The 12,084-nt window shown below is 46.8% G+C and overlaps 4 protein-coding genes across 4 annotated transcripts; 2 read left to right on the top strand and 2 right to left on the bottom strand.

Moving 5' to 3' along the window:
* Positions 1-4,557: 4,557 nt before the first annotated feature.
* PHALS_07968 (dna polymerase beta) lies at positions 4,558-5,400 on the top strand (the record flags this gene model as incomplete). The annotated part of the gene is made up of 5 exons (XM_024721522.1): positions 4,558-4,638; positions 4,705-4,761; positions 4,841-4,870; positions 4,931-5,324; positions 5,396-5,400. The coding sequence occupies 5 exons, from the start codon at positions 4,558-4,560 to the stop codon at positions 5,398-5,400; spliced, it is 567 nt and encodes a 188-aa protein (XP_024586613.1).
* Positions 5,401-5,702: 302 nt separating this feature from the next.
* PHALS_07967 (DNA polymerase sigma) lies at positions 5,703-8,196 on the top strand (the record flags this gene model as incomplete). The annotated part of the gene is made up of 10 exons (XM_024721521.1): positions 5,703-5,911; positions 5,971-6,078; positions 6,222-6,607; positions 6,675-6,798; positions 6,871-7,162; positions 7,223-7,367; positions 7,426-7,496; positions 7,558-7,856; positions 7,928-8,048; positions 8,110-8,196. The coding sequence occupies 10 exons, from the start codon at positions 5,703-5,705 to the stop codon at positions 8,194-8,196; spliced, it is 1,842 nt and encodes a 613-aa protein (XP_024586612.1).
* A 219-nt stretch (positions 8,197-8,415) lies between these two features.
* Positions 8,416-10,237, bottom strand: PHALS_07966 (tryptophan-trna ligase; the record flags this gene model as incomplete). The annotated part of the gene is made up of 4 exons (XM_024721520.1): positions 8,416-8,452; positions 8,530-8,553; positions 8,634-8,819; positions 8,898-10,237. The coding sequence occupies 4 exons, from the start codon at positions 10,235-10,237 to the stop codon at positions 8,416-8,418; spliced, it is 1,587 nt and encodes a 528-aa protein (XP_024586611.1).
* Positions 10,238-10,339: 102 nt separating this feature from the next.
* Positions 10,340-11,245, bottom strand: PHALS_07965 (delta-aminolevulinic acid dehydratase; the record flags this gene model as incomplete). Its single annotated transcript, XM_024721519.1, has 1 exon — positions 10,340-11,245. One exon carries the CDS (start codon positions 11,243-11,245, stop codon positions 10,340-10,342), a length of 906 nt encoding a protein of 301 aa, XP_024586610.1.
* Positions 11,246-12,084: the final 839 nt, after the last annotated feature.

Raw genomic sequence — 12,084 nt, 5'->3', positions numbered from 1 at the left:
GCCCGCCACAGGCAATGGATTACCTCGTCGAGGATTTGGAGGAAGTCCACTACGAGTCGTATACTCCTTTGCCAGGATGGGAAGACGAGAAGAGCGAGGTGCCCCACGCTCAACGTGAGTCCTACTCGAACCTTGTGGACGCCGTGTCCGTTTTCCGAACCCGAGGCTTCCGGGGGGGAGGTATAATACCAATCACCTTGACGAAGCACAGAAGCAGCAGATGGTTGCTGTCCGCTGGGCGGCTCTCATGCGCGCGCATTTACATTCGGTCCTTGACTCTCGTGTGAAATACGGTTTCCACTCGGCGGATGCCGCTACAGAAGCAAAGGACGCGATCACTCGATCGTTCAGCGTCTACGTGATCGGGTCTTTAGCCACTACACAAGCGGAGCTTGACAAACGAAAAGCACTCCGAGCTCGCTTCTTGGTTCCCCAAGAAATTCAGGTGGATACGTACCGCACTCGACTTTGTGCTCAAAGAGGATGCTCTTGTGTACCATCCATGCAAAAGATTCCTGTTGTGCTCGACCCTGGCGAAACCGCTGCAGATATCGAAGAGCTATTTGAGTGATGGGTGCAGCGGCACCAGAAACATTCCTCGCTACATAATTAACAGCGGAGCCACGAGGAGGTAGACGCGCGTGCAAGATTTTAACTTCCGTTTGAGTCTGCCAAACTCAAGGCGCGTCTCCGACCTCCTTCTGATTGTCGCCCTGCGAGGTATGGGTTTATTTGTCACGCTCACGCGAGCTCTACGGTATCTCAAACGGGTGAGACTGTCATCGCAACAACTCAGGGCCATAGCTTGAGCTCGGCTCATGGCCTTTCGGCTTCCCAGAATATCGCCGAGAAACGTGGGGCATGCGACGACGCGGAAAGCCATGATCCCTCTAATCATAAGCGTCCAAGACGTCTGAAAAGCCTCTCAATCTCCCATGAGTTTTTGAAGTCGGGGCTTCTTCGCCACTTCACAAGATATTGGGTTTGACTCTGGCGACAACGTCGACCCACAAGACGTTCCACGTGACAGTGCAAACCACATTTCTTGTCGTGAAGAGTCGGCGGCGGGCGATGACGACTGTATCGATCGCCGTCCAGTGACTCGCGATGCTCTTCGAGCTCTTGAAGACGAAGTCCGTCGCGATCGGGACTCCGCTTAGCGTCATGCTGAGGTCAAATACCGCTACTCAGAAGATCTAGAGAGCTTGGAACACGATGTGCACCGACTGCCTCACGTAGAGGACTATCGCGCTCCATCGGAACGGCTTCTAGCAGCTGAGCAGCGCTTCATGCAAACGTGGATCGCTTGGCGCCGTTGGGCGGGAAGATCTTTGCACTCCGTGCTCAAATTCATTTGCTGGTTGAGCTTCTGGGTGGTCGAGCGCGTGTGGGCACCGCTCCGGCGCCAACGCTTCTGCGTTCCCTTGGAACTAACGGCTTAAACATAAAACACCGTGTGCGTGTACATCAATGTCGGAAGGTTTAGCGTATACGAAAGACCCCGCTTGGCCACAACTTTGACGGGTCCGATAAACCGTGGACGGAGCTTTGTCTTAAAGACAGAAGAGACTGCATGGGTAGGAAGATTTTTAGCATTTAATAAAACCAAGTATTCGACCTAAACGTTCTGTATCTTCTTCTATCTCTTTCGTCAGCATATTACTTGTTCATGTCTTGGCTTTCAGCCATCGCATCGCGAACGTGTCGTTAAACACTCAGTCTGATAGAAATGAAGTCATCGACTTCCTTACAAACAGTGAAAGGGTAGCCGCTCGGCCATTCCTCCCATATAAAGGACAGCGGCGTCAGCGGGAAGCAAGAACGGTCGAGCCCGTTCACTTAGACTGGCGTGTAGCTGTTAGCGGTATGCACTGCATTGTTCAGAGCAAACTCTACGAGTAAAAGCATGGCATATCAGCGCTTCAGCGTCTCAGCTTAGACGCTGCGCAGAACGTCTTCAACGACGCGACTCTCACGCTCAATTTGACCATCGGTCTACGGATGACCCGCTGTTGACATAGTCAACCTGGTGCCCAGCATCCTGACGATTTTAGACCAAAACTTCCCAGTGAAGCGTGGGTCTCTGTTTGAGACAATTGACTCCGGAAGTCCATGTTGTCCAAAGACACGATCCCCAAACAGCGCCATTGTACCGACATCGTCGATGGTGTCCGGCACCGCCGCAAGATGACCCATCTTGCTCAAACGGTCGACGAAGACCACGACACCCGTGTTGCCCGCCGAGTCCTTGACAGACCAAACACAAAGTCCATACTCATAGACTGGAATTCCGGAGGGTACCGGCAAACTGGCCAGCACCGCCACCGCATTCGGAGAGAATTTCACCCTTTGTCACGTCTTACATATGCGCAAATAGATGCTCGTCCATTTGTACAGTTTGGGCCATCAGTTGTGACAACTCACAGAGCTGAAGGTTTTCTCTCGACCGAGATGACCACTGAGTTTGGAGATAGCTAGCGCCACGAGCTGTTGCTCGGACTAGAGCATGGCAAACGTCATAGACATCTCAGCTTCCTTCACCCAGAGCAGGAAATTTCCTCCATCCTTACCCTCAAAGGTCTCAACACTCACCATGAGCGGCTTGGGTCGGGGGGGGGTCTCATGGCGTCACGGATGCAGTCGACGCCAACATCTTCTGCTCTCGGTGCTCTAGCAGAGCAAGTTCATAGCTTGTAAACGCCTTCAGGCGCGCGCTGATCGTTTCAACTCCTTGTGAAGCGAGGTGTTGCACGCCTTCAGGAGTTTTCCAAGTTCGTCCTGCATGCCCTGGGCAAATTGGAGATCTGCTTTATCCTCACAGAGGGTCAGCCGTAACGACTCAGGTGTAGATTGACTACAATTGCTATCAAATGCAGCGGGGCTACCGAAGCACTTTCGCTTAAAGGAAGCTTAGTTAAGGTCGGTGACCTTCGTTATATACTTGGAACTAGTACGAGTGTAGCAGATCGCAGTCCGCTTACTCCAAGAGTAAATACAACCTTCACCCAAGGCTAATTAGCTCTTTCGTCTACAACGTAAGCTGTATTTCTGGGTTTTATCTGCGGCAAAGCCACCTATATCTAAATCTATAGGTTTCCCTACCTATATGGCAACACCTAATTCTAATGTATAACTACTAGCTGTTCCAGCCACGTACTAACTTGTTACTTCAGGTGTAGGCACACCACTGTGTGGTCACACCATCTTGTATAATCCACACCATATTTTGCGATCACATCATCGTGTGTGACCCCGTTACAGTTAGTCAAGGTCAGAGCGCACCTGCTTAACCTTAAGCCGCTTGCAATCAATACCGATCATGTGTCGTTGGACAGAGCGATGTCATTACCACATCTTTGACCGTGAATAGTAGGATGAATTCCCTCGTCGTTAAGTTTTCTTCAAAATATCGAAAGAGCGGAGCAGCTTGACATCCAATTACTTATAAGTCCATAGATGGTCAGATATAATGCGTGAATCGCGCGGTAGCAGAGTCTCCCTGAAGCACTAATGCGGAAAGACTGTAATGTGAAGATCGATTTGCTTTCACTAATTGACTACTCGTTATTTATCACAGCCCATGCCGCCACAGACTTGACTCTATCTACATAGATGGTTCGACAATCTCTTGTGACCCGTTAAGGTCGGCACGAAGTGACTTTGATAGTGGCGAGGGACGGCTGTCGCTGAAAGTCCAATTGCTTATGATAGCGCGGCAAAGCTACAATTCGTAGCAAAATCACAATAAACAATTTTCTCTACAATTCAAGCGTCATGTGCTGAGTGTGGTAAAAAGTCAGAATGTTCAAAAGAAATGGATGCTAGAGGAACGCGAGATAAGCATGAGTATGTAGCTGGGAGAATGCTTAAATTAAGGCTCTTAAGCTAACTACACGTGCATTGTCTGTACTAAGCTGTGTCGACACTAAATCAAACCGCTTGCGGTTGTCGCAATAAAGATATTAAGTTATGAGTTGAACATTCCGATAAGACCGCGAATATATGCTTTGTTCTGACCGGGCTTGCGAAAGCCATATCACGATCCCACTCATTCGAGCCAGTCAATAGTGGGATTAACAGTAATGTCTCTACCTCCTTTGTTGTGAGCTAAATTTATTTTACACATTCGTATCCGGCATATTCAAATATTTTTGATGACATTTGTCCGTGTACGACGCTCCTAAACGTGTCAGAACTTCCACCACAACTTCACACAGCCCGAAATGTTGATCTCAACAACTTAGAAAGCTCAGCTGTGGGCCTTCCCTCTTTAGTGAGAGTCGTTCCTGCCGTTCCCATGACCTCCATAAGGTACAATAGAACCCAGTATATACCAGCAGGCAGAAGGCGGCCTACTTAAACTTGAATTTTCTCCGTGATGAGTTTGCCGTCCTCCCTCGCGTGGGAACCTGACCCTTCAAATCTCGCAGGGCAATATAAAAACTTACCAGGTCGATACTACTAGATCAATCCTGATAATACCATGTTTTGTCTGTTTATTTGAGTGTGAATAATCGGACGATTTACAAAATTAATCGGCTTTGAGCCATTATTTAAATGTCAAGTCGCGAGGCAAGCAAGAAGGCAGCCAAAGAGCTACTGGCGCTTTGCGCCAAGGAAGGCGTAAAACTTCCAACTGTGAGTACATTTTTAATGCTCGCATCGCTTCCTCACATTTTAAAACTTTTTGCCGTCAATTTTTAGGACCCCGTAAATGCCGCTGTAGAAGCAGGCACAATGATCAACGCAACGCGGGAAAATGTACGAGTCGCACAGATTGCATTCAATTAATGTCATTCTTTGGAGTGATCGATGTCGTTTGTATTGTGCCGCTACTTAGAATGAGTTTCAGCTCGACGCAGCGCTTAAGGTGCTTTGACACTGTCGTGATTACACAAATGCCATTAATATTGACAGTTGGGTATTCCAGGAGATGATAAGAAAATTTGGTGTGAAAGAGTCAGCGTCCGATACGAAAAAGAGCAAAAGAGATGTCAAGACAGAAAAGAAGATTGGCCGCAAGCGCAAAAGCACTACGGACAAGGAAATTGACGAGAGCGTTGACGAGGACGAAAAGACTGTGAAGAAACCACGCAAGAAAATTGAAGCTGCGTGCGAGGCGAATCAAGCACTGGCCGATGTCTTTGCTGAACTTTCAGGCTTTGAGTTTAAGCGCGGTGAGAGATTTAAAGGTGGTACGTGGTCTAAGGTAGCCAAAGCCATCCGCGACTGCGAGTCCGAACTCAAATGCGGCAAAGACGCGCTGAAGCTTAAAGGCGTGGGCAAGTCATCAGCTGCCATGGTCGACGAGTACATCGAAACGGGTACACTTACAAAGCTTGAGGAATATCGCGCCGGCAATATGTAATCTCGTCAATGAATTACCCACTCGTAGCGTAGAATGTACACGAAGTCAACTGGCACGACATCACGTCCCTTCCCGTCAATTGAAGACTTAATCTGAATACTTCTCCCTCCTTTTCTCATCTTTCGTAGCATCTTCCGCTGTTTGTTTCGAAATTTAAACGAGAAAGAGGTGCAGGTGGAAAAGTAAACCGCGCACCCCACTTTTCGTTCGTCGTTTCAACTGTTGATCTTTGTTTCTGATTCCTTAGAAAAGACTCATGCAACGGGGCCAAATTGCGGTGGCAAGAGTCAATACGTCGAGCAGCATTTACAATAATACCAAAGAGATTGCACACATGTCTGAGCATCGGTCGCCTCCACCTCCAACATCGTCAAGGAGCGCACCAGACGACCGCAACAATTACCAATTTCGTAATAGCGCTTTCAACAAATACCGGAAGTTTAAACAACCTTGCCTGAAGTTTGGATCCATATACGGCTGTCCTTACGGGGACAAGTGTCACTACTCGCACGAATTCCAAGCAATCTACCCTGCTTATCACGAGTATATACGTGTTCACGTTACTGGAAGGATGTATTATGACTTATTTCGTGTAACTGTAGAATATTTGGTTATTATGATCCATTTTGGTCGAACGTCTACGCCATGTCTCGACAGACGCATCAAAATTACTTGCAACGACCTATTTCACGTGTTGTTAAGAACCCCTCGTAAGTGATACTTTATTCGGGTTTCTTTGTTCAGCTATGGCTTTGCTTCCCTGCTCAGGTAGATGGCAAGCTCGCTACCTGCTGAGCTACTTACAATTGTCACCATAATAATACTCGAAATATGATAAATTACTTGTTTGTAGGATGTCCGAAAGCAAATCAGTACGGCATTCATCCTCGTCATTTTCTCCGTCGAAAGACGAACGAACAAATTCCTTTGTCAATCATTGGAATAAAGACTCTCAGCCTGAAGATATTCGTGTTCGACGTGAAAACCTTGAATTGAAGGAAGCTGTCTTCAAGCAAATCAAGTTAAAAAAATCAGACCGTTATCAACGCGAGTCAGCTGAATTAAACATTACAGACGAGCATGGATATTCCGATGACAACAATTACAATAACTTTCAAGAATCTGATGGGGAAGGTAACAAAGGTGACGCAAAACATCAGGCACAACAGACTGAGCAACCCATGAGTACCTTTCCGCGTAAGTGTGCAGCTAACGACGGAATATTAAACCCCGCTACTGGTAATTACGCAGAATGTCATCGATTTCAAGTGTTTATTCAGTCAATTGACAGATCATAAATGCGCAGGACGTGACCAACAGCAGCCTCGAATTCGATCTTATCCGTGTCAGTTCAGTTTGAACGCGTCGCAACAAGTACAGACACTGGGTCCGTCATACACCCAACACCTAGCAGAGGAACAATTTTACAGGTACTCTCCGCAATCTCTCCGGAGCATTTTTTATAATAATGGCTTATCATGGCCCCTTTCGTGCTCATACAGTAGTAACCTTAGTGGACAAGTTGAAGCATGCATCGATTCTATTGACGCTGCGCTAGTGTCGATGGAAAAACATCAACAACGGGCTATCTCCTCCATGCAAGAGTTGGTGCGGTCCCTGTGGCCTGATGCTTTCATTGAAATTTACGGATCGAGTTACACACGGCTTGCATTGCCATCAAGTGACATCGACTGTGTGCTGGTTGCGAACTCTTTAGCAGAAGAGCAGCCTCTTGTTATTTTGGAAGCACTGGCGGCTGAAGTTGAGCGCCAACCATGGACAAAATACATTGAGGTGCTTGGTAGTGCTAAAATTCCAGTTCTGAAAGTGACCTACTCACTTGAACTTACAAAGCAAGATGTGCTGCTCGATCTAACATGTGGTCATTCGGTTGGTCACACTGGACTGGGCGCTCGAGATCTTGTTTGTTCGATGTTGTTGAAGATGCCAGCTTTGCGTCCTCTGGTGCTAATTTTAAAAAGCCATCTCGTCAGCATAAGTAGGTGCAATATTTGTTGATTGTGCTGATTTAAGATTTATATCGTCTTGCATTGCAGGTTTAAATTGCGCTTTCTCGGGTGGCCTCTCATCATACGTGTTAGTGCTCCTAGTGATTCGCTTTTTGCAGGTATGGACAATTTCTCATTAGTGGTTGGAACATATTGTCATTTGTTTACTTGTCATATCAGGCGTGCGGCGATACCCACACGAGATCGTATTCGAGATATGCAGACGGGAGATTTCAAATTGGGAATCGCCGAAGAAGTTACTCGGAAAATGAATGCGTGTCAGGATTACCGGAAGAGTTCGTCCCTACTTCAAGTCTCAGGTTTTCATTGACAGTTGCCAAACCAAGGTGGTGCTACACGTTTTCCCGTGGTGGGGGCGTAACATGGCACACAAGTATCGGCAGTCTCCTAATGCTCTTTTTGGAAACATACATTACCTTTGACTACCGTCGGTTCGGAATTTCCATCGAAAACAAAGGGTGTGTTCGCTGAGTTTTTTTCATGGGATTGTTTCAAAAATCTAATGCTTGTGTACTGCTGGCTAAAATAGAGTTTTTTTTGTGCTCCCTCCAGATAAAGTAGCACCGTTGCAATGCTCGGTTGTGGTCCCGTATGTTGCAGATCCAATGAAGCCTGGACGAAGCATTTGCAACTGTTTTCGCATGCACGAGGTGCGTCGATTTTTATATTTTTTGTATGTATTCAGACAAGTAATGCACGTGAGGTCGTTAGGTAATTCAGTCGTGGCTTGCACTGTACCAAAATCTGGCTGCTGGTGTTCCAATTGCAACGTGTATCGGACAAGATGCATCTCCGTGAGGCATTGGAAAAGATGTCACTGAAGTTTATTGAGATGTCAGCAACCACTCTGTAATGGAAGTGAACGACGATGCAGTAAGTCGGCATCAAGTATTCGCGCAGCTAAGCCGTCCATGCAAGCCACGCCATTTGAGAATGTTCTCGCATAGCGCTTTTGGCATCTCAGTAATGTCGACAAAGTTGTTGATTAAATGTATGAAGGTGACTTAAGTCAACGTTTTATGGTTGAATTGCGTTTGCATGACGAGAAGACTGACTGGTATATCATTCAAATAAAAAGCAACTTAGTCAGCTTTCGTACCCTTGCAAACTTGCCTCTCTCGTTCAACAAACCAGCTAGAATTCATGATCAAAATTCTAAGGCGCGCACCCTCATGAATTCGGAAACCAGGTCATCGGTGATGGCCTCACGACGTTTTTGAAAATCGAGTGTGTACTCCGACATGACATCAATCAGCTTTTGCTTCACCTCTCCTGACATCATTCGTCCTGAGCCGTACTCGCGGCCAATGCGCTCTAGCTCTTCGTCATCCTCCAGCATAAATGACAAGTATTGGTAGGGAATGTCCGCTTCTAAATTGGCGCCGTACTTTTCGTGGTCAGCCTTGGTTTCGCCTCCTCCACTGATAGTGACCACAGGAATGTCAGACTCGTAAACATCAACGAATCACAAAGAAATGATAATGGTGAAAAGAACTTACCTGTAGGCGTATTTTTTAATTTTGTTTGCGATGTCATCCGGGGAGTCCGAAGTATAGATAGTGGTGCTAGCTTTGCTGGCGCTCATCTTGGTCGTACTACCTTGAAGTGCTGGAAAGAACTTAGAGTGCATGGAGGCAGGCTTGAGGTAGCCAATGCGAGGCGCTACATCGCGTGTCATACGGAAGTACGGATCTTGGTCAATAGCGTGGGGAATGAGACAACGCAATCCCTTACGTCCACCAAGTACAACAGGAAATGTCTCTGAGAATGAAGGCACGGCCTGGACAGCTGGGAATGCTGACTTGCCAATATTATCAGATCCAGTAAAGCCAAAAATGCCGCGCACCTGGTTATAAGTGACACATTTCTGGACTTTGAGAATCTGTGGGTACATTTCCTTGATATAATCGGTGTTGGCGAAAATAAAGGTCTTCTTGACGTCAAAGCCACATGCAATAATATCTTTAGCGTTTTCCCAGGCCATGACCTCGCTCTCTTCGATTGTCTGGTCTTTAAAGAGAAACTTTTCATCATTCGTAAGCTGAATCACGAGAGGAACATCAAAAACCTTTTGCAGCCAGGCCGTAAAAGTGAAAGGAATCAGATGACCCATGTGCAAACTACCTGATGACGGTCCGCGGCCTGTGTAGAGGAAAAACTTTTCACCTTTCTCGTAAGCGTCCAAAATCACGTCCAAGTCTCGGTGGGAGAAAAAGAACCCACGACGCAAATATCGATGGGCTCTATGGCCCGTCAGTCTCTCCATCCTTTTAATCATTTCAGGCGGAATCTTTGTGCTACCGAACTGTTCTACAAGCTTGTCATAGTCCACTCCATCTTCTGCGTCGACATCCCACGGAGTCACAACTTGACCGCTTCCAGCCACACCTGAGCGCAAAACCTGATACTGAAATTTAGACTGACGCAAGAGCAATTCAGCATCTGAGGGAACTGCTGCACTTTCGAGGGGTCTGGAACTCTCACTGGGCTTTACCGGCTTCTGATTTAGCTTGGGCTTGCTGGAATTTGTGCCCACACCAGCGGACTTTTTCGCCGCCTGCTGAGCAATCTTTTTCTCTTTCTTAATTTGACTTTTCGACTTTGTAGAAGCTTCGCCAAGCGTGGAAGTCGCGGATGATGAGGTCTCCTTTGGCTTCTTCGGTTGCTGCGAAGGTGCGTATTCGACCCCTGTCAGTGTCTTAAACTCGGCCTTGAGCGCCAGTAGCTCTTGAACTTTTGCCGCAATTTTGTCAGCATTTTTCACATCTTTCATCGACTTGAGATCGCGGATGGCGTTGCCAGTGACAACAATCTTGTCCGTTAGAGCCTGTGCATCCATCGTGGCGAATATGGTATTATATGCAGTATATTGAAAAACAAAGAATAGCGAATGGGAATTGGTCAAAAAGAGAACATTAGTGACCCTTATTGACTACATTATTTACCACTTTGCGCAGTGGTCCAGTATATAAGGGGTAAAGTACGTGATAAGTACACTAGCCCCGGCACGCAGCAAACTGAGGTGAGCTTCGCGCACAATGGATTCGAGAGAATTGGTAGAATCGCCGTAGTCTTTGATCATCTTATATTCGCCTGAAACGAGATAACATACGACGGGCACCGTTTTCTTGGCAGCAAAACTTGCTACAATATCCGTGTAAAAGAGTGAAGGTTTGACAATCACACTGTCGGCGCCCTGTTGGACATCTCGCTCAAACGCCAATGTGGCGTGGCTGACGCTACCGACTGGGTGTTGGTAGCGCTTCCGATCTCCTTGAAATGTAGACTCGACTGCGTTACGGAAAGGCGCGTACATTACCGATGCCTTTTTTGATGTGTAGGCCATGATAGAGACGTGCTCAAAACCTTTTTCGTTGTACATTTTGCGAATTTCGCCTATACGGTTGTCCATCATGTCGGACGGGCATACCATGTGCGCACCAGCATTGGCATAAGCCAGCGCAATACACATCAGGCGTTCAAGTGTGCGATTATTATCGAGAATCTGCTCTCCATCCACATCACGTAGAATGCCACAGTGACCATTGTCTGTATACTCGCACATACAAACGTCACAAGCAACCATGAGGTCAGGCAGCGCCTTACGGAGAACCTTGGTACACTTTATAACGGGCGTAGTCTCATCATCAGCCATGCACCCATGCGCATCTTTTTTATCCACGACGCCGAAGAGCATGACATTGGTCAGACCTTTGGTCATAAGCACACGGAGGTGAGTTACAAGTGAGGCGAAGTCGCCTTCAGGGCCTTGACCCCATTGTAATTCGGGCTCGAGTCCGCGAATCACCTTATCCACGCTGCGCATCGTCACGAAAAGTGGATACATTAGCTGCGACGGATGCAGATGCGGCTCGCTCCAAGCGCGCTGCGCGGGGTGGTGCAAGCTCGAATGCAGAAAGTTCATTCCGTTTTGATGAAAATGATCGAAATGCCTTTGAGCCACAATATGTAAGAAATTGTTGAAATGTGTAAAAGTTACAAAACCCACATTTTTTTGGTGCCCCTTAGCGCCATTATGTCGCTAAGTTTGACTAAAACACAAAGCTGTGCTAAAAAAAGATGCACAGATTGGAATACTACGTTTTGACAATTTGGATGGATTAAGAATCGTTATGACTCGATGATAGCTAGCACAAGAGCTGAGCGTGCTGAGCCACACTGCTCGGCTGATAAGCATGCTTATCTCTGACACATTGTGTACGGGTGAAGTTGGACAAATATGTTAGATATCTATAGCATCACGGTTTATCGTGGAGTCAAGGTTTCCATAGTACGAGGTGCACGTCACCCTGTTGCTTTTGGTAGAACTTGCTGTCAATTCAACAACGCTCGTGCATGTCCAGGTATGCCTCGTACAAGAGTCTGTGGGATATAATCAGCTCTTATGATGTCGTTTCTGCCAAGCACCTCTTCGGGGAGTGTAACGGGTTTTCACGTATCCTGGTATAAAAGGTTGAGTCATTCGATCACACAATGGTGGGGTTACACAAGATGGTGTGACAATCCGATGGTGTGCTACAACTTAAACAACAAGGCTGAAACAATCAGTAGTTATACACTAAATAGGTTCTCTATTTAATGAGGAAAACCTACAAAATACAGCTTCAATTTTGAGCGGAAGACTTTATTTGCTTTATGCTAAAGTTGTAGCTCTACTTGGAGTAC

The sequence above is a fragment of the Plasmopara halstedii genome (assembly GCF_900000015.1).
Source record: "Plasmopara halstedii genome assembly, contig: Scaffold_3120, whole genome shotgun sequence".
NCBI classification, from domain to species: Eukaryota; Oomycota; class Peronosporomycetes; order Peronosporales; family Peronosporaceae; genus Plasmopara; species Plasmopara halstedii.
This window is presented reverse-complemented; position numbering and strand designations above follow the sequence as displayed.